General features: G+C 40.0%; 1 protein-coding gene across 2 annotated transcripts in view; it reads left to right on the top strand.

The window, feature by feature from the left end:
- cdk17 (cyclin-dependent kinase 17) overlaps positions 1-18726 on the top strand; it is a 44523-nt gene extending 25797 nt beyond the window's left edge. The window contains exons 3-18 of one of the 2 annotated variants that reach the window (XM_039601148.1): positions 2540-2704; positions 8022-8155; positions 9028-9126; positions 11257-11382; positions 12734-12790; positions 12871-12985; positions 13331-13425; positions 13584-13646; positions 13926-14049; positions 14140-14260; positions 15825-15922; positions 16032-16137; positions 16376-16418; positions 17273-17363; positions 17483-17560; positions 18188-18726. In XM_039601148.1, coding sequence (XP_039457082.1) covers positions 2540-2704; positions 8022-8155; positions 9028-9126; positions 11257-11382; positions 12734-12790; positions 12871-12985; positions 13331-13425; positions 13584-13646; positions 13926-14049; positions 14140-14260; positions 15825-15922; positions 16032-16137; positions 16376-16418; positions 17273-17363; positions 17483-17560; positions 18188-18228 — 1556 coding nt within the window. In that variant the 3' untranslated portion in view covers positions 18229-18726. The remainder of the gene's footprint in view (positions 1-2539; positions 2705-8021; positions 8156-9027; positions 9127-11256; positions 11383-12733; positions 12791-12870; positions 12986-13330; positions 13426-13583; positions 13647-13925; positions 14050-14139; positions 14261-15824; positions 15923-16031; positions 16138-16375; positions 16419-17272; positions 17364-17482; positions 17561-18187) is intronic. The other variant, XM_031735684.2, reaches the window with a different exon arrangement.
- Positions 18727-21491: the final 2765 nt, after the last annotated feature.

Consider the following 21491-nt stretch of genomic DNA (forward strand, 5'->3'; position numbering starts at 1 on the left):
AATTGTAAATCTCTGAAGCTGATGAAGACAAAGTTCAGCATGTGTGTCAGTAACCGTTGTAAAGGCCTTCCTCCAAGTACCTCTCTACCGAGTTATGTAAGAGGAGTAAGAGCAGAGCGCTTAAAGAAAGACACACACACACACACACTGAGAGCTTCTCAGACGATCAGAAAGTAGTCCATAGTGATTGATCATTCACAGAAATCCAATCTTTTTCTGCTTTTCCCTCATATAACGCTGTGCTACACCACGTCTCCAGTGAACCTTTGGGTTGATAGACACATGACCATAAGTGGCTGCTGCTTTTGATTGACAGCTGTCGGGATAAATGAACATTAATTGCTTCATTAATGTGTGCTTAGTTCGTAACTTTTTTTTGTGTAACATCATCATGATTCAAACGTTAGCAAAGTCCATCCTCTCACAGTTAAAAATGGATGGAAGATGCACTAAAGGACTTTGTTGGATCTTTCTGTTCCCATCAATCTAATCAAGTGCAGAAACCGTGTCTGATGTTTTTGTATGTATGTTAAAGGTCCATATGGGAAACAGTGTTTTGTAATTTTTTCTTAGAGGACAGGAAACTTAATTGTTGTAAGAGAGCCCCACATTGTGCTTTCAAATATTTGTATACTTGGCCATTTTTCCCTCAGTATCACAATACTTTTTTTTTTCTAGTTTGCTGGTGTTTCTTTTTTTAATTATGTCCACTTAGAAAATTAATTTGAGATGCCTTTTTTTTTTTTTCTAATTTTGGGGTTAGAGAAAGTCTATTCTCGTGGTTGCAGAGGGTAATTCCTAAAGGGAGAGTGCTCCAGTAGTTGATGTGGAAAAGAGACATTAAGCAGAAAACTTAAAAACAAAAACAAAACTGCTTTTACTTTATTGTATTTTGACTTCACTGTTTTATTCTAATTCCTATTCCAGCAATGAACCAGTGAATCGTTTCTCAGTACTGACATCTATCATTTAGGAGTAGACTGCTAACCTCTGTAGACTTTTTTTTTTTTTTATTATCTTATTTTGAAAGCCTCTAGCCCTTCCCTTCTCTTGTTTCTCCACTGGCTGACTCACCGGTCATGTTCTTATCGTGGCGATTGTCGTTATCATTCAGTTGCTTTCCCAGAGGCAATCTAGTCCCGTCATGCAGTGGGGCATACTCTTGACTCCTCTATTTTTGACAGCAGCAGAAGGGTACACTGCAAATACAGTTCTACACTGCCAAGCTTTCTTTGCATTAGCTGGCTTGACAAAGCCTAAAAACACAGTAAAGCACAACAGTGTTGTAAATAAGACAAAAGATGAGTGCTGCAGAAAATGGTTAATCTCACACAGAGCGCTAAAATAAATGTTTTAATTCCAGTTAAATTGCTGCTGTTGAATTATAAGGTGACAGCTGGACATTAGATTTCTGAAACTTTAAACTGGATTCATTTAGACATTATTACTGTCCCACAGCCTAATAAAGGCGATGTGGAAATCCCTTTATTATGTCAGCATATCAAGTTGAAATTAAACTCACTGACTGAACATCTATTCTTGTGTGTTTTTATCTGGTTTAGTTGCTACAATTCCAGCAATGTAAAGATTAGAGTTCAACAACATTTAGATATTCCTGTGACAATGTGGTGCTTCATTCAGGTTTCAGCAAGGGGCAGCTTGACATCTTGCACATATAAGACTTATTGGCCCAAAACATGATCTATATTGCACTTAGAATATGCTGTAAATTAAAGAACCTGTAAAGATGTGGCACTTCCAGCTGAATTTAAACCACAAGAGCCACTTTCATGACACAGAAAACTCTGACTTTAAGCTCAACATAGCCCGCTAAGCCTTTAACTATCTGTGTTGCACACCTCTCTGAACAAGAAGTAACCTCGCAACTGCAGTCTTAAGACCAAGTTGGATGAGAAGTAATAAGCAAGCTAATTATGTCAGTTGGTCACTTCATTTCTTAAGAAGGACCAAACTGCTCATAGCGTGAGCGTTTACTATCTATTTACATCACCCTTTGTAGTCAAGGTTTGCACAGTATGTAGGCAGGACTTCAGTGAGCATAAGGGGGGGTTATGTTAGGTATCCCTTTGACATCATACAGAACCAAGAGCACAAAAATGTGTGTGTGTGTGTGTGTGTGTGTGTGTGTGTGTGTGTGTGTGTGTGTGTGTGTGTGTGTGGTAGGTATTATTCTCCTCTTAGCATAGGTTTGTCACTCTGGGCATTACATAACTCTGGAGAATATTTGATGTCGTCTTATGTTTATTTCTACCCATCTCCCTGTAATTGAGGCTGAAGGTTGGTATTTTTTAAAATTTCTGGATCTGGACTTAAATGTTAAATAAAATTCTGGTGGTTCAAACAAACCTCTGCTGCACAGTATGCATGTCACATAACCAACACATTTCAAAGGTTGAAGGAGATGGGACGTGATATTCTTTGGTGCTCTGTGCGTGCACCCAAGGATTTGTGATTCCACTGTCGAGCATCTGGGTGTCATGAAATCAGACATCCTGACAGTAGCTTTGTTGTGTTTCAGAGCCCTTCATGAGGAATGGCCGCCCACCCACCTCCCACAGCATGCACTCCTTTCTGCACCAGTACACCGGTTCCTTCAAGAAGCCACCCCTGCGCCGGCCACACAGCGTCATCGGAGGCACTCTGGGGTCTTTCATGGTTATGCCGCGCCATGGCAGCCGCCTGGGTGAGAACACAACACAACACACACACACGGAAGGAAGTGAGCGATAGAAAAGCAGATGGCATCCAGGAGCAAACAGGAAACATGTCACAATCCTGAGATTTCACATTTGCAGACACATTCTGGGCATTAATCCCATGAGCCAGTTTCTCTCGCCACCCTTAGTAGGCCTGCTTTTTACCCAAGAGGCAACTGGATGGGGGAACTCAGTCAAACGTGACGCAGTTTCCTGCGCAAACTGACTCATCACGGTCAAGCCTAGTGACGAGTCTCATCCTGACTGGTGGAAGTGAGATGATGTCGAGATGATTCCGAGCAGTAGCAGATTTCAAGGTCGGGGATGGGACAACCCACATGGTGGCGAAATGATTCACAGGATGTAGAAACATGGTCTGAGACGCTAATTGTAAATGTCGGTGAATACGTCTTGATATTCAGTTGGTGTGTTATGGTTCAAATTCAAATAAAAGTGGTTCTCAAATGTGGTATACATTATTGGACTTCAACACAGGACGTGCTAGGTTCAATGGGAGTTCAGTTGAGCCGCATCGACTGCACATTTGTCAAACTTTGTCCTCATCATCTACCAGAGCTCCCATTTCTGTGCTTTGCTTGGTGCATCACTGTATGACACCATCCACTGAGAATAACTGCTTTCATAGCGATGTGCTATGTGATAGCACCTTTAGACCAACTATGTGACTAAACAGTTCCTCTTGCACGGGTGTTTTTGTATTCATGCTTGTAGAAAGTCAGAAGGCCAGCTTTATGTTCTGTAGCTGGCAGTCATTGAAGTTTTAAAGTGTTCTCTCCTTTTGATGTGAGTCTGTTTGTAGCATGTTGAATGAGCTGCTGATTGTTGGGTTTAAAAGATGACTGAGGACATTATCTGTTAACATTAGGATTCTACATGTTTACATGAGGATTTAGCTTAAAGCCTTTCAGAGTGGTCACAACCTGTTAATTGTATTATATTCACCAGTTTCAGATGGTGCCATAAACATTAAGTAAACTTTTAAAGATTTTTTAAATGTGTTAATGTGTTCCACACAATGTTAGACATTTTACAGCTCAGGCTTTCTGCTGGTGCTTTTTTCTCAGCCAGTGGAACACCAAAGGACCTGTTGAGCCTCACACTGGACCCTGGCCTAGATAGAAGGACTTGGATCTAAAAGCAGGCCAGTTAAGTAGGACATTGATGTACTGCATATTGCTGCTACACTCTGTTTGCCTTTTGGCAAAGCTGCTAATGACCAGAGAGAGAAGGAAGACAAGTAGTGAGAGAGAGAGAAATGTGGCAATGTGTCAAAAACTCTGTAGAGACAGGGAAATAAAAGAAGGATCCGTGAAAATGTTCGGCAAAGAAAGCTCAATTATGGGTGGAGAATGAAATAATTCAAGATTTTTGAGAAAGGAAGAGGTGAAGCAAGAGAATCTAAAGGAAAACAATGTGGGAGGAAGATAAGAAATCAGCATAGGGGGATTTGTAAGAAAAAAGATTGGGTTTGGTTTGGTTTGGTTTGATGAGAGAAAGTCAAAATATTATTGAGAGAGGAAAAAAATGTGAGAGTTCTTGGAGAGGATGAGGGAAGACATAAAATAGCAGGAGATGATGCAGAGGTATGTAAAAGTGAAAGGAGGTTAATGGGAAAAGAAAGTAGGACAGATTAGATCATTTGAAAGCTTTGGAAAAGAAGAGGCACAACAAGTGCAGGTGGATGGGATTCTGCTGAAGCAGTAGAGGGAATCAGATGAGCTAAAGCCTTTAAAAACTTCACACACAACAGAAAATAAGCTGGAAGAGTGAGAAATGCATAGAATAAAAACACATGAAAGGCAGAAGTGGTAGCTGAAAAAATGCTGAAGTTTCTGAGAAAGAAATAAGTGTGCAAGTCAGAGGATCTGAAAAAAGGGAAAGTGGAATATTTGGAATTTTTTCGAAGAGGAGGCAAGTTGAAAATTGGGGCAAAGATGAGTTGTTTGTAAAGTGTTTGTGGAAAGACAGTAAGTAGGTTAGGTTGAGATGAGTACGAACATTACAGGCACGAAAAATGGGTTGAAAGCTTTCTGGAATAAAGAAATCAGACAGTTTTTTTCTGTAGGCACTCATTTATCAAAACACAGGAACATTCTGAGCATTTACAAAGGAATAACCCATAAAAACCAATATATAAATTGCTCGTATGTCATCAACTTAAAACAGAAGCTTCTCCTTTTAAGTAAACGTAACTACCCGTGACAGTTGATAATAAAATTAAAATACTTTGATTCGCGGTTGGCCTGACAACACTCCAGGTTACTGTTGGAAACAAGCGTACTTTGATACTTTGTGTTATTCTGGGAGCAGCTGCTTTAAAATCAAGAGTGACTTATGCACTGTTTACAGCACAGCCAAACAAGGTCATAAAGCAGGAGTCGCTTACTTTGTGGAGGAGTTTGCAGTTTGCAGTCTGCAGTCCCATCACTTGCAGATCTTCATTTAACTGCTCATCATGCCTGTCCCTGATCAATGTTTGATCAATAAATCCAGAAGTGCAGTTAGTATTAAAGTATGTCACCAATTCTTTTCATTTTTGCATAATTTCTTCACAGTAAAAATCACTTTATTTCCCATTATAATGCTTTTTTGTGAAACAGCAGCAGTACACTTTAGAAGAAAAAGTGTGAATAGTTCAAGCTGAAATTCATGCAGTGTGAACCAACTTGAGAATTCTGGTCATGTGACAAAACGACTTAACAAGCAGACTTGGACACATTAAAAATCCAGATAATTTTAACAGCAGTGGTATATAATTGCATGTCTACGCTAAAGAAATCGTTTTCTCAATTATGCCCATGTTGCTGACAGAGGTTTGAGTTTTTCTGTCTGTAATTTAGACCTTACTTTACCTGCTGACAGATTTGTAGATACACGCCATTCTCAGAAGTCAGTGATGAATGGATAAATACATCCATGCACATAATTTAATGAACTTGAGTTTATGTCAGTGAGATTGGTGTATTGGGAAGAACTCTGGTTGTTAAAGCACATGAAAGAGATGATCAGCAAGTGTAATGTTTGAAATATGCAAAGTTAAATCTTCTTAAAATCACTGCAATTACCTTGCAGTGATTTCTTTTTTTTTTTTTCTTTTTTTTTCTGCCCAACCCCATTTCTCCGCACTGTGCCATTTGATGATAGACTGCATGGTTAGAGGCGCTAACACATAGATGACAGAGAACTACTCAAAACCGTGGCTACTCATTAACTGTGTGAGCGTTTTTGTGTGTGCGGAGGAGAGGCTGGGCATGTGGTTTGTACTTGAGTGTGTTTGCCTCTGTTGTGTTAGTGGTAGTTTTATTGTGGACAGGGTAGCGAAGTTGTGGCGTGGAAATTTTGGGCCTCTGAGGTTACAAGGGTCTGAGAGGAGATGAATGGGAGAAGGTGAGCTCTGTGAAATAAAGCTGTACATTTTTACTTTCATTAAGTTTGCTTCGGAGACAGACTAGTGATGATCCCCAGGCTTTACTATTTAATCATCACCCTGTGGTATCTGATGAATAGTGTTTCTGTCACATATCCTTTTTGTAAGTTTCTTGTCATGTCTTACTTTTTGCAAGACAGTCGATTGTCAAACTTAATCAAACTAAATGTTTAATGGGGTGCTTGTAGCTCAGGAAGTACAGAATGGATCTGCTAAAGGGAAGGCTTGGTTTATCAATCGCTGGCTGCTCCACTCTGCAAGCCAAAGTACGCGTGGACAAGATACTAAGCCCCAATTTGCTCTTCAATGCATCTATTGGAGTGTGCTCATATATGTAAATGTTACTGGAAATTACTTAGATAAAAAAAGCATAGAAAAAAGTGCTTGTAGACCTGCATAGTGCTGGAATGGGCTGTGAGATTATCAGCATGAACCTTTGTAATAAGGTGATCATCAATCACCATTGATCTGGAGCACCATGAAAATCATGGGCTAAAGATTATCACGAAAAGGGTGGCGGATATTCCCAAAACTACATGGGAGAAGCTTGTTACACAGGGGAACACAGTCACAAAGAACATAATTTTTAACATACAATGCTGTAATGGATTGAAATCTTGTAGTGCCTTACCCTGCTCAAGAAGGCATCCGTACGGGCCCATCGCAAGTTTGTCAGTGAACATCTAAGTGATTCAGAGAAGGCTTGGGAGAAAGTGCTGTGGTCAGATGAAGCCAAATTTGAATTCTTTGGCATCGACTCAACCAACCATGTTTGTATGGCATGGAGCTGGGTTACAAAGCAGCTTGCAGATGTGCAGCTGCGATTAGGAGGCTAAAGCAGCTTAAATGACATATCCTAAATAGAAAGGTATCAGCTGATGGCTGAGCAGATGTTGACCAGTATTGAATTCAGATGATTTACCTGTGTTGTGGATGAGCTTCACTTCCTCACCTGCCTGAATTAACTCTATTTTTGGGTAATAATGTGATAACACTGCCAGCTGTTGTTGTTCTTTTTCTTCTCCTTTTTCTTCTCCTTCTTTTTCTTCTCCTGCTTCATCTTCTTCTTGCTTAGTTTTCCTCTTGTTTCATTTTCTTCTTGCTTCGTTTTCTTGCTCACCCAACACAAGATCAGTTCACAAGTACATTTCTCACTGATTAAATGGTAAATGGTAAATGGACTGGTTCTTATATAGCGCTTTTCTACTCTGTCTGAGCACTCAAAGCGCTTTATACAACTAATTCATTCACCCAATCATACCCATTCACACACGCACTTTTTTTCTAAACTGATTATTGTACTTGAGATGGCCAAAAATCACAGCAGCTGCATTATGTTTAGCAGATGTGTTTATGGTGATTTGTCAAATGTCACGATTTAAAAATCTGAACAAGACTATCCCATCGCCCACCAGGCAACGCTTTGAATATTTGCTGTTGGTTACTTCTGAATGAAGCTACAGACCCATAAAAAATGTCTAAAATATGGTAATATGTGCTTATAAATGACATATCTTATGCATGAACACAAAGCAACTGGAACATACTACCTCAGGCTTTATAAGATTTGCAACTCTACTTTTTATCCTTTCTTAGTAGTAGAAACTGTGCTTTTTTTAAAAAATCTATTAAGTTATCCTTTAAGAAATTTTGCTTTGGGTGTTCTTCGTTTTTCCCTTTTTTAACCAACAGATAAACTGATAATGAAAGTTATTGATTCTTGTAAGTTTAGGTCTGTTCTACAAACAGCATTAATCATTAGCCGGACTGGATCACTCCTAAACCGTCGTAATCTGGCAGTTCCAGTATGATTTTTATCTAAAGGCTCTTTTGTGCCCTATCCTTGATTTTTTTAGATATTGTCCACGAAAATCTGAAGATGGGATCTGACGGGGAGAGCGATCAGGCATCAGGAACGTCTTCAGATGAGGTCCAGTCTCCGACGGGAGTCTGTCTGAGAAACCGGGTCCACCGGCGAATTTCCATGGAGGTGAGAAGTGCGCAGAATCCCGACACACATGCACACACTGTAAATCAGTGTAAAAACGGCTTACACTGCAAGTCCACATACCACTCTTCACCTCCTCTCATCTCCTTGTGCTCGTCTTTTCCACTGCCTCAAGTGATTTGGGAGGGGGTTGGGACAGATTGTTTGTCGGCTAATGGGTTCTAAGAGTCGGGGCGTCATGATGCTGATAGCAGCCCTGCTCCCTGAGGACAAAAGAAGAGGCTGGTAGAGAGACGAGATAATCTGTGCTGGTTATCACAGTGATTTTCTTCATGTCAGCTGTCTCCACTTGAGAGCATGCTCCCCATTATTCTTCTTGTAAAGAAGAATAAAATGATGTTGTGCTATTTTAAACAACTGTGTGACATGTATAAGTGAGTAGTACTTGTAGCATTTCAAATACAGGGGTGAATTATAATACAATATAAAATTTATTAAAAATAAGCATTAGGCCAATTTTGTTGCATAATCATTTTAAATGACTCCTGTTAGTAATCTCCTTATTTTCTCATTCGTATTTTCAGCTTTTGACACTTTTTTTTTTTTCTTATTACCCCAAATAAAGTTATACCCCAAATACATGAAAAACTGGCATTGGTGTCACCCAGGGTAGATTAGTCCCTTACTCAAGCTCAGACGAGAAAAAAACAGAAAAGAGGGAGAGAGATGAATTAAAACAGATCTCATGATTATCAGGGGATTTTTATGCCTTCTAGTTTTGTAATTTTTCAGTGGTTTTGTAATCATTTGTATCCTTTTACTCTAAGAAACAGCTGTACCTGTTATGGTGTTATGGATTACCTGCACTATAAAACATTTTTCATATGTTTCCTTTTTTTTTAATCTGGGGGAAGAATGATTTTGAAAGGAAGACTGAATTCACCTGGAGACCCCCTGCCACCTGCTGGTCAATGATGAAATATGCCAGAACCCACCTTATCAGCCTCCCTGATGTATGCTACCTCTCACAGAAAGACACATGCACACTGACCTGTTTTTCATCCCTTTTAGATGTTAGTTTCATTTGTGCATGAAATAAGTGGAACTCAAGGATGTGGTCAAAAACAGCAGATACGTGTTACATGAGGGTAAGCGCACTGCTCTTCTTGTGGTTCTTTGCTGGCGGAGTTTTTCATAAAGTTGTCTCAGCAGGGAGGTTAAGAGCACAGCGAAAGCTCGGTCACCCGGTCTTAGTAAAAGATAAACAGGCTTCTGGTTTCTCACTTGTGAACCAGCTCTATGTCTAGGTAAAATCTGTTTCCTATATTATAAAAGCAGTATGGGTATTTTGTTAACCCATTAAACTGATGCTTCAGAAGTCGACAAAGTCTTTGAGTTGATTCATTCTTAAAGAAGATGCACAGCATAGTTTAAATAGAACGCTTCTTAATATTGCACTAGCCAAGAGAGATCTCGCAGTTTGAAAATGAGTGTTGTAGATCTCAGAATGAATCAATTGGTTCTGTTCCTTTGTCCACACTCCACCGCCTCTCCACCAAGTTTCATTAAGTTTGACCTGATCAATTTTGTATAACTCTCCTGACAGACAAATGGTTAGAATATTGGCTTTTGGAGAGTGCAGTCCTCCCCCAGGACCAGTGCCTATCTTACACTCATTAAGAAAGCAATTCACATCTTCACCAAAGTTTAATAGGGTCTTCCTTGGCTAGGCTGCCAAGCTTCAAGAAATTGGCTCACAATGTTGCTGAGAAACTGACAGATTATTCTGAAAGCATACATTCATGTGAAAAAAAGTTTTCACAGGACTTTTTGTAGGTACATGTTTACACTTCCATAAGAGTGCAGGTAGCAGGCAGGTTCTGCTAATCAAGTCAACTCAAAAAAATGATCATTATCCATTCTAAGCACCTCTAGGAGACATTTTGGTAGTTTGTGCCTTTGTGTTAATACCACCAATCTCCCCGTTGTAGTTGTGTGGTTAGCCAGATCTTGTGAATCGAAATGTGAGGCCATCTTTCTGACAGCTAAACCTCGGCCCACGTGAAATCATGCAGCAGAATATGATTCTGAGCATGACAGCAAATCTACAACAGACTGAAAAAGTAAAGAAAAGAGGCGCTGCAATGTATCACACCCAGACCTCAACCTGATCGAAATGCTGTGGCGGGATTTGTGTGAACAAATGCCCACATAACTCAGTTCACTGAAGCAGCGTTGTAAATGAATGGACCGAAATTCCTCCAGTGATGTGAGAGACTGATAAAGTCTGATAAAGTCATACAGATAACCATTACTTCAGCTTATTGCTCCTAAAGATGGTTCTAAAAGCTACCGTATTGTAACGCGTACCTAGTTTTTCACAGACCTGCAGTCCAGTGAAAAGCTTTCTTTTTCATGACTCTTTCATATATTGTCTCCATTTTGGTGGAGGACAAATTTACTACCTTATTCTCCGAGCAGTCACAGAAGACAAAAAGCTGTTGTCATGAGAGGGAATAACTTATTTGCAGTGAGGCCAAACTTTAAAGATAACTACTGAGATGGGGCGTTTATGCACGCTGTATTTTTAATCCACTAAACGCTTTTTCTTTTTTTTTTTCCTTCCTTTTTTTTCACTACATCCATCAACATTATGCAAGCTCATCAGTGTCAGATGTGGTGTTCTTGACTTTGATCCTGGAATAGATATGATCTGACATCCAGAACACTTGTGAGCCATGCAATGTGAGTGCAGACTGGCTGTACGAGCTTAATGCAGGTACAGTTTTATAATCATGTTTGTGCCCATGGTGTTGTTTTTTTTTTTTTTACCAGCAGTCACACTTCAACAGGCCGCCTCTTATTTTCACCTTCCTTAAGATCGTGATCGACCTGATCTTTGTCACCTCTGGGAGTAGGAGGAGAAGAGGACGAGTTATTTTAGAAACAGCAGGGATGTGGGTGGATTCAGCAGGGTACATTATCTTGTGCTGCTCACTGCTGAAACATGCCCTACACGACATACAGATGACACGTAACGAGTGTCAGCAGCACATGTGTGATCTTGTTACACAGGCTAACTTTATAGTCTCTTCAGGAACGTTGAATAAAGACTTCTTTATATATATATGTGTGTGTTTTAGGACCTCAACAAGCGCCTGTCTCTGCCTGCTGACATCCGAATCCCTGACGGCTACCTGGAGAAGTTGCAGCTTAGCAGCCCACCCTTCGACCAACCGCTCAGCCGACGCTCGCGCCGAGCCTCGCTGGTCAGTGTGTGTGTGTGTGTGTGTGTGTGTGTGTGTGTGTGTGTGTGTGTGTGTGTGTGTGTGTGTGTGTTTCTGGTTGTCTCTGTTCTTTTACTGCTTTGTGGCACAAGCAGTCCTGTTACCAGACACCCTCTGTGCCGGGTTTCTATGGTGATTTTCCTGTTACAAGCCCAAGATGGATTAATCTGGAGTCACATGCGCTCACCTCACACTTGTAGCCTATAAAATTAGATCATAACGCTCTGCTGCGGTGTGGTTATCATCACTGACAGGGAGATTCGTGGTCATTGTGAGATTGCGTCCAGAGATGCCACTTAGTTTAAAAGTTGTTTGAAAAATTAAATGTAAATAAAAAGCTTTAAAGACGGTAAACACTCATAAGTAATCGCCTTTTGTTCTTCCTGATATCAATTTTTTTTTTTTTTTTTTTTTGGTCAATCTCTGAAGACATGCTGTCAGAAACCAGATATGATAGAAAATGTTTGATTCATGCTGCACTGTGGGCATACATACATGAAATATTCATATGTATCAATATTCATTCTTAGTTTCTTGGGGGATAATCTTGTTCTTGTGCTTTGGAACTACACTTGTTGGTGAGACTGGGTGTATGATTTTGCTACTGAGTTTGTGAGAGATCTTTGGGCTATCATGAATATTTGTATGTAATACGGACATATTTTTTTAACGAGTGATCAATGTGAGCTCTATACTTCAGGCTTTAGGCTCCAGGTGTTTTTTTTCCTCGCTTCTCCGCTCGGTTGTTTAGAAGTTATATACCTAATATGGTCATGTTCAAACATGTTATTGTGTTAAAGGGATAGGAGCTAAAACAGCCCATTTCAGACTGGATGAACTGCATCAGTATAAGATAAATACAGAGTATTTTTAACTGCGCTTCATGCACCGGTACTCTGTAAGGGCCTAGAATAAAACTGGAATTGAACGTGATCGTAATGGGCTCTTAATTGCTTGACAGTTTGAAAATCTTTGATCTAAATCACATCCTGCACATGTGAACTTTGGGTCTTTCCCTGTGAAAGAAAAGTATGATGTGGGTTTTGTTGCAACATTATTTTTTTTAAAAACTGCTACAAATAACTAAATTTTGAGTGTACGTGATGGGTTATGTAAAGATTTGAGACATCCTTCAGTTTCCTGAAGGGGGCGGGGGACACAGTAAGATGGTGCTACAGGTGCAGCAGGAAAACACCTGCAAAACCTGCTCAAATGTGAATGGTCAACAGAACGCAGACTGCATTTGTTTGCAAGTATCTGTTTACAGAAATTAGTGGACCTAAGATGTAATTACTGTGCTTAAATCTGCCTTCTTTCTTCTTCTCTTCCTTAGTCAGAGATTGGTTTTGGAAAGTTGGAGACATACATTAAACTGGACAAGCTGGGAGAGGTGAGGAAGGATCAAGTTTCCACATGCACTTCACACTGTAACTTTGCTATATTACCATTAATGCTGTGTGTTGCTTTCAGGGAACTTACGCCACAGTGTTTAAAGGACGCAGTAAACTGACAGACAACCTGGTGGCGCTGAAGGAGATCCGGCTGGAGCATGAGGAAGGAGCCCCGTGCACAGCCATCAGAGAAGGTTAGCAGGTTTTGGTACATCAAAGTTTTGGTGTTTCATCTGGCATCGAATGTTGAATCCCAGTGTTAAGTGTCTTTATGGAAATGGGTTTTCATTTTTTTTTTTTTTTTTCAAGTAGCAGTTTAGCTCAGCCATAGTTGACCGCAACAAGACGTGACACCCTGAGAGGGCCAGCTCGAATGTGTGAATGTTACATTTTGAAGCTTCTTATCTCTAAAATAAATTCTGATTTAAAGTCCTTTGTTTTATGAACTGCTCTTTAATTGGTGTTTCATTTTCCTGAGTCGGGTTTTATTATAAATGTTAAATGTTTCTGTCTTTCTACATATCTTTGTGCGTCTGTAGTGTCATTATTGAAGGACCTGAAACACGCCAACATTGTGACACTACATGACATTGTTCACACTGACAAGAGCCTCACACTCGTCTTTGAGTACCTGGTAAGACTCAGAGTGGATTTGCTGAATGACAGAGAAACAAAAAAGAAACAATGGGTGAAATCTGTATGAAAAGAGAAAGAATGGTCTCTAAAATAATCCATTTATAGACTTTTTGTACATGTTACGTCCTTGTCTAATGGTGCCACCTCTTCTTGAAGGACAAAGACCTGAAGCAGTACATGGACGACTGTGGAAACATAATGAGTATGCATAATGTGAAGGTGAGGACGATGATTTTTTTCCGCATGTTATGTAAAGTAAACTCTTTTTTTCAACCCTCCCAGCTTTGTTATATTATCTGTGTGTCTAACAGAGATTAAACTGTTGTGTCAAATTTTCCAAATAAATTCTCCCAAGAGTCTAACAGCATCTTTTGGTCTTTTCTTCTGTTTGTATTTCCATCACATTAGGCAAATTAGATCAGAAAAGCTTAAACATAAGTAATGAAAACAGGAGCCGACTTATTAATAACATCAAGCCATTTAAAAATACCTTTCCAGATCTTTCTGTTCCAGATATTGCGAGGGCTGTCATACTGTCACAAAAGGAAAGTTCTCCACAGGGACCTGAAGCCACAGAACCTCCTCATCAATGAGAGAGGAGAACTTAAACTGGCTGATTTTGGTAAGAGGAAGGCCATCAGGAGAGGATCTTCACAGGCATAATGCTGATTTGTTGTGTAAAAGTCCTTATGAGTCTGTGGTGGCTTTGCAGGTTTGGCCAGGGCCAAGTCTGTTCCAACTAAAACCTATTCCAACGAGGTGGTGACTCTTTGGTACCGACCTCCTGATGTTCTGCTGGGATCCTCGGAGTACTCAACACAGATCGATATGTGGTATGTAGCTTCGAATAACTACAAGTAATGCTTTTTATGGTTTTAAACTGCTGTCATCTCTACAGTAAATGCTAAATCAAATGGCTGCTGGTAATGCAACACGTGTCCCTTGTAGTTACAAACCCACAGGGAATTATGACCTGACTTAACAGCCCTCTCTACTGTACTGCACTTCTTATTTCATTCTTTTTACTGCAGCTGCTAATGATAACAGCTTTTCATTTGCTTTGGATTGTGTATGAATAAATAAATGTATGTCTGAAGCCAGAACTAAGTTTTTATCAACTTCTGATTTGAAAAACTAAACTTTTAAGGAGAAGCACGTTTATACAGGCAAGGTGCCATAAGCAGGAAGAATGTGAATACTGTAGGATCTGACATTAACAATACCTCCTGTTAATTCTTTCCATTTCATGGTGCAAAAAAAAAAAAAAAAGCATAAACGACATGAGAGACGGGCAACAAAACGCCTGTCAGGTATGAACTGAGGATGATAATGTGGTTCACAGTTGGTGCCTTGAACTAGTTATTTCGTTAGATTCAAGACTAAAGATTCTGTATTTGTCACATGCATGGTTATACTGGTATAACACGCAGTGAAATGTGACCTGATACACTCCTCGACTGTGCAAAGAAAAAGAGAGAGACAGAACCTTATATACAGTGAATGAGTGTATATACAAAGAGGACATTCTGTGCAGCAAGTGGGTGAGTTATGTAGAAATAAATAAATAGAAATAAAATAAAATAAAACATTCTGGAAATTTACAGCTTGTGTACATTGCGTGGGTAGATCTTGTAGATCTTGTTGTTGTTGTAGTTGTGTGGTTGTATTTTCAGTTGGCTGTGGACTTATAAAGTGAGGGAAGGAAGCTAACCCCCATTTACACAGGCCTAGACACCAGTTGGTCATCTATGAATTACCCTGGTTGCTAAGGAAAAACGCGTATTCTGCAACTGGTTGGCTAGTGGTTGCTAGAGGTTGTTTGTAGTTACTAGGTGAAATTGGTCCCAAAGAGGCATGCTACTGCAACACATAACCCCCCTGCAAAGGCTTTGATCGCTAGTAGATCGCTGTGGTCACCCATACTTTGCAGTATGGGTCGTTTGCAGACACTTGTCAACTACTTGCTAAGCAGCAGTAAATGTGTGAAAAGTGTGAGAGAAACCGGAAATGAACACCGGACACCTTTAGAATAAAAGATTTTAAAAGAAAAGGTACAAGTCTTGCTTGCAGTTTTTGTTGCACTCTTACAGTTTCACTACTTCTTAGCAACCCACAGACCTTTGCTAACAAACCAGTAGTATGCCTACAGTTAGCCAAAGTCATGAAGTGATCTCTGTTTTCCATGACTACCACATACTCCTCTTTTGTTTATTTAAATGAATGCATGGAGAGGTAACGCTTAACTTTAATAACATTTTTGTATCATATAAAACTGTTAGCCTCATCATGAGACCTCTTCTGCATTTTTAATTCAAATTATTCTCAGCTTGAAAACTGTTAACCCCACCTCCCACTCACTGATTTATTCTGTAAAATTGTGTGTTTGTGTGTCTCCAGGGGTGTTGGATGTATATTCTATGAGATGGCTGCAGGTCGGCCTCTTTTCCCCGGCTCCACCGTTGAAGATGAGCTCCACCTCATCTTCAGGCTGCTAGGTGAGCATTTTCTGCAAGATCAGATCTCTTTAACAACTCAGATGTTTTACCAAATGTTATTACCTGCTTAATTGAACATGGCAACCTATGTGTGACTGTGTGATTTCAGGAACACCTACAGAGGAGAACTGGCCAGGGATCTCTTCTATCGAAGAGTTTAAATCCTACAACTTCCCCAAATACAAACCCCAGCCAATCATCAATCATGCCCCCAGGTACCGCTCGCTCTGTGTGTTTCGAACACGTGGGATCCATTTTTCCTTATTTGCCCCTTTGCATTTATATAATTGATGGATGTTTTGAGCGTGTGTGTGTATGTGCTTGTGTGTGTATGTGGGTGCTGTAGGCAGGAAATCCTGTAGAACATTTACAGAGGTCTGTCCACTTCCTTCCTCCCATGAGCGCCTACATTCCCATCAGCCCAAACTGTTCTCTTCTTTTTGTCTTCTTTAGGTTGGACAGTGAAGGCATCGAGCTGCTGCTGTCATTCCTCAGAGTGAGTCTTTACTGTCACAGTAATCACAATACTGTATAAGTAGTTATTATGTGTATTATTCATGTAATATTGCACTGATATTGCTAATTTTCTTTGTCTTATGCAAGCCTTTGGTTAAATAATAATAGCTGGTCAAAACTGAGCTCTGTTAAATGCTCCTATCAAACCATTCACACCCAGTTTTTTAAAAACTGATTTAGTTACTCAATAAATAGTAAGATGTACATGAATATCATCAGTGGTTTGGTGTAACTTAAGCCCCAGTCACACAGAATGACACCCCACCCCAACACCTGGCAACCAGAGAGTCCCAAGGTATTGTTGCAAGGAGGTGTACGGTGCTGCATTAAATGCCTCTTTGTGTTTGCTATGGGTGCTGGCAGGTTTCCCATAGGTTGCATGGAAGACTCCAGCTTGCCTGCAAATGTTTGACTTTTAGTCTGCTAGTAGTTTTCAGAGTCTACGTCTACTAGCAAACAAAAGACTTTAAACTAATGAAAAATAATCTAACTAGTTTAAGGCACCAACCGTGAACCACAGTATCACCAGTTCATATCTGACTGCCGTTGTTTGTTGCCTGTTATTTCTGTTCCCATCTGCTGGATATGAAAAAAGGCTGACATGTTTACGTCTGTGTGTTTCTGCAATGGCAAAGCTTCAACTTTGCCATTACAGAACACACAGAAACACACAGACGTTCATGCTGACAGCAGGAGGCACAGTAACGAACTTCTTCTTGTTCCTTTTCTAATGTATATCTGTGTGAATTCCCTGATTGCAGACACAACGCTGCACTGATGCATTTTCTGATAAAGTCACAGGATGCTTAACGTTTCCTGTTTCTGTCTCCGCAGTACGAATCCAAGAAGAGAATTTCAGCTGATGAGGCAATGAAGCATTCCTATTTCAGGCAGCTTGGGATGAGAGTCCACACGCTGCCTGAGAGTGAGCACACACACCTTTGATAATAAAGATGCTGCCTGTCTTTCGGAGGCTTTGGTTCTCGATTCTTTTATCTTTTCTGTTACTTGTTGGAGTAACTGAACCTCTCCTGTGTGTTTCAGGTGTATCAATATTCACATTGAAAGAAGTGCAGCTGCAGAGAGACCCAGGCTACAGGAACTGCTCGTATCCAGAGTCAGGTAGGTGGAGAATCCAAATGTTTAAACACCTCAGCTTTTTTTTAGATCGTTCAATAAGGAAATGAAATCATGGTCTCAATTACATTTTCAAGTGCTTTTTAATTAACATGATGAAATCAGCCTCTGTTCAGCATGCAGTTGTACTAAAAGCCACTCTAAAGAGTCAGCCATTTAATTTTACACCTTTGTCCTTATATTATTTGGCTATTTTTGGACAGGACAAAATGTATCGAAGATCAAATGCACCAAGAGCTAAGCTGATCAGCTCCACTCTCTCATTCAAACATGTTCGAATCTGGTTTCAAAAGACGAAGAAGGCATCAGCATTGATCTCAACCTCAAGGCTTCAGAAAAGTAGTTCATAAACTGTTCGGTGACCTCACTGTGGAGTCAACCATCCTTAAAATTTAGATGTGAACTTTAAAATGCTTTATTGTTATCATTTATTTGTGAGGAAAATGCATCTGTTAACTAAGACTGTTCTAGCATCCTAGCATTGCCTAAATGCGTGCACACACACAGACAGAGAAAGTGCAGTTCTGAATGAGGAACACCTCCGGTCTGTGGCATAAACCGAAGGCATTATGGGTGATGTATTTTACATGTTGTATTTTTTTTTTCTTTCAGGTAACAGCAAGATCAACAGGAGGCAAAGCATGCTGTTCTAGTGTTTCAATGAAGAAGACGCCCCACTTCATCTACACCTCCCAGCAGCCTCTTGCATGAGCCCACCACCCCTCGGAGTGACACCCACACCACGCATTTAACTACACGCACGCACGCAAACACTCAATCTGAGCGAGTGACTCTGAGTTGAATCTATTTGGTGACTGTGTTTATTTATTGGGGGCGGGGGGGATGGGTGAGGTTGAACTTTTTTTTGCTGCTAAACTACTACTGTCTGTATTTAACACACAGTGTGTGTCTGCGCGGAGGCGCGCGCGCGCGTGTGTGTGTGTGTGTGTGTGTGTGTGTGTGTGTGTGTGTGTGTGTGTGTGTGTGTGTGTGTTTGCACGTGTGTTTGCACAATGTGAACTCGGGATGCCATGCACAGTTGAGCAGTCAGTAAGGTTACTATTGTTCTCCTGACAACGATCCTCCGGCTTGTCATGAGTCAACTGATGTTGATGTCGATGCTGTGACCCAAGTTGTTGTTCTTGTTCTCCTCGGAGGTTGAAAAATATATATATATATATATATATATATATATATATATATATATATATATATATATATATATTTTTTTTTTTTTTTTTTTTTTTTTTGGGGGATTATTTTTTTTTTTTTTTCTTCGAGCTTCGTGACTGAACTCTACAACATTTCCAGAAACACTAGATGGTCTTGGTTGTCATTTCTCCAAAAACATTTTGGATGGACTTGCAGAAGAGCCGCTGCCCTCTGGGGTTAAACTGAAAATCAGAGAGCGTGACTATGAGTGGACTGACAGCTGGGGGGGGGGTGAAAGAAGCACACGCAGAGATACATGGCCTACATGACAACACCCACCCCTTGCTTCTTTTTGACCACTGTTGCTCACCAACGGGACCAAAACTGAGGTGTGATGGGAGGGGAGGCAAGCAGATGGACGAAGAGGAATACTGGAGCTGAAAAGGAAGTCATGTGACTCCCACAGGAAGCCAGCAAGCCTTCCTGAAAACCTCTCACAGAGCTGCCAGGACTTCAATGCTTTGTTTCCTTTGTTTTCTTTTGTGTGTGTGTTTTGTTTGTTTTTTTGTTTTTTTAAGATAAATGCAAACTACACTTTCTTGCTTTGTGTGCATTCAGAGATGTTACTGCAGTAATTCTTTGTGTTTAAATTGCACTTCATGTGTGTGCGCGTGTATTTTGTTTTTGGTCTGTTTCAGTTTGGTTTTTTTGTTTGTTTGTTTTTTCTTTTGGAATCAGGGACAGGAGCCTCGCTTTGGCCAAGTTTACCCAACAGTATTAGGATGTGTTCTGTGTCTGTGACCTCTCCTTGTGAAACAGCAGCGTCAGTGTGGCATGTTCTCAGAGCTGGGGGGGTGGGATAGTGGGGATGGGGAGGGCTGTTCAAAGGCAATGAGTGTTGCCTTTGAACAGCCACTGCTCTTTCAGTATTTGTACAAAAAAAGACATTTCAAATTGAAATTTTTACATTTGCCTGCTATGTTGTTTGCAACCAACAGTGAGAAGCCTGTTGAGAAGTCTTGCTTTTTGATTATATGTTTAGTGAAACAAAGGGAAGACCTCCTCAAATCACACTCTTATAAATGTTCACTGGTGTGTTTTGCATCCCTGGCTTATTTTAGTTGTGTATGCACTTTTCTTTTTGCCATGGACCAATGTAGGTGTAATCACTCGTGGTCCAGACTTTTTGGCTGATCTTCATTGGAAATGGTTACATGAGAAGACTGATGCCATGCTAAATATGAAGCTTTAGCTTTGGTTGGGTTAGCAAAAAGACTGAAAAGAGTTTGAAATGGCGAGCTTAACTCTGTAACATTTTTCCACACCTACAAAGCTGACAAATCAACGCATTCTGCTTTATTTTAACGTTTAAGTGAAAAACATGATCACCTGTAAAAACCAACACGTTTTTTTTTTTTTTTTTTTTTTTTTTTTTTTTACAGGTGTGGGGAATTTTAGGTCAGTGTGCAGGCCCAAGAGTGGTATCAGCTTTGTCATCTTACTTGGGGCACACAAGCATGTTTCTCAAAATGTCAAACCATTTCTTTGAAGGATAAATGGTTAACATCACATTTTTGTGGCAGCATAAAAGTCACACGTAGAAGAATTAAGGAAAATGTCAGCAAGCACCTGGACTCACAGTAGCAAAACAAACCTGAGTGCAGTTTTTAATCTTGTGCAAGTAAATACCGGGGTGCTTTGAACATCACATGTAAGATGATCTGATGGAGGTTTTCCTGTTACTGCAGTTCTTTTGGTCAACATCTTAATGAAAGTTTCGTATTTACGCTTTTTTTTTTCTTCTTTTTTTTTTAAAATGTCTACAGTAGAGATTTCTCTTTGAGATACTGATTTGGTAGAAAAATGCTAGAGAAGTGCTCGAGGCACAACTAATTCTTGATAAATTAATATATAAAAGCATTAATGGAGTAAAGTAAACTAACACAGTTTGCAGCTGACAGTTTAATAATCCTGTAGATAACTCTTAGGTAGCTTTCCTTATAAGGGGGACATTATCATTTTCAAGAGCTCAACACAAACTGTGACAACACAAATACTGTAAAGAAAATATACTGTAACCAGTATACTGTAACCATATTTAGAATGATGTATAACTTGTGTTCCCAGGAAAATGTCATTATATTAATGGTAGATTTCCTGTATTACATCGACCCAAAACATGTCCCTTTAAAATAAAGTAGCTTTCTTATACTGCATGCATCACTAGAATAGTTTTTGTTTTTCAGAAGTTATTGATTTCCATTTTCCTTAGATCAGACTGAAAGATGCAGGATTATTTCTCCGTGAACTGCAAACTGTTCCTGCTAAGAGGACATTTGTGTACATGAACAGCAGTAACATGCACAAAAGGAGATTTCGATAACAGCTAAAATATTTATCATTGTAAAACTGTACTTTTTCAAAATGTGTGAATGTAATTTTCCGTGAACACGTCTGAACGTGTGTGTGTGTGTGTGTGTGAGCCTGATGCATGGAAGGCCTGCTGTGTTGTGAACTTGACCTCTCTGAAACACTGAGCTGCCGTTGAACAGTTGGTGTGTGACTCTTTTTACTGGAACTATTTATTTCTCATAACCATGGAAAGTAAATTTAAACCGTTTCCTAAAAGCTCTGTGTAGCAGTCATTCTTTAAGTCACCACTGGGAATGCCATTTTAATTTTCTATTCATCCATCCCAGGACCTTCTTGTTGCTACAGCGCTAATCACCGCACCACCATGCTACCCACTAGTTAATTGTGCCTT

This window comes from Oreochromis aureus, linkage group 17, assembly GCF_013358895.1.
Source record: "Oreochromis aureus strain Israel breed Guangdong linkage group 17, ZZ_aureus, whole genome shotgun sequence".
Lineage (NCBI taxonomy): Eukaryota > Metazoa > Chordata > Actinopteri > Cichliformes > Cichlidae > Oreochromis > Oreochromis aureus.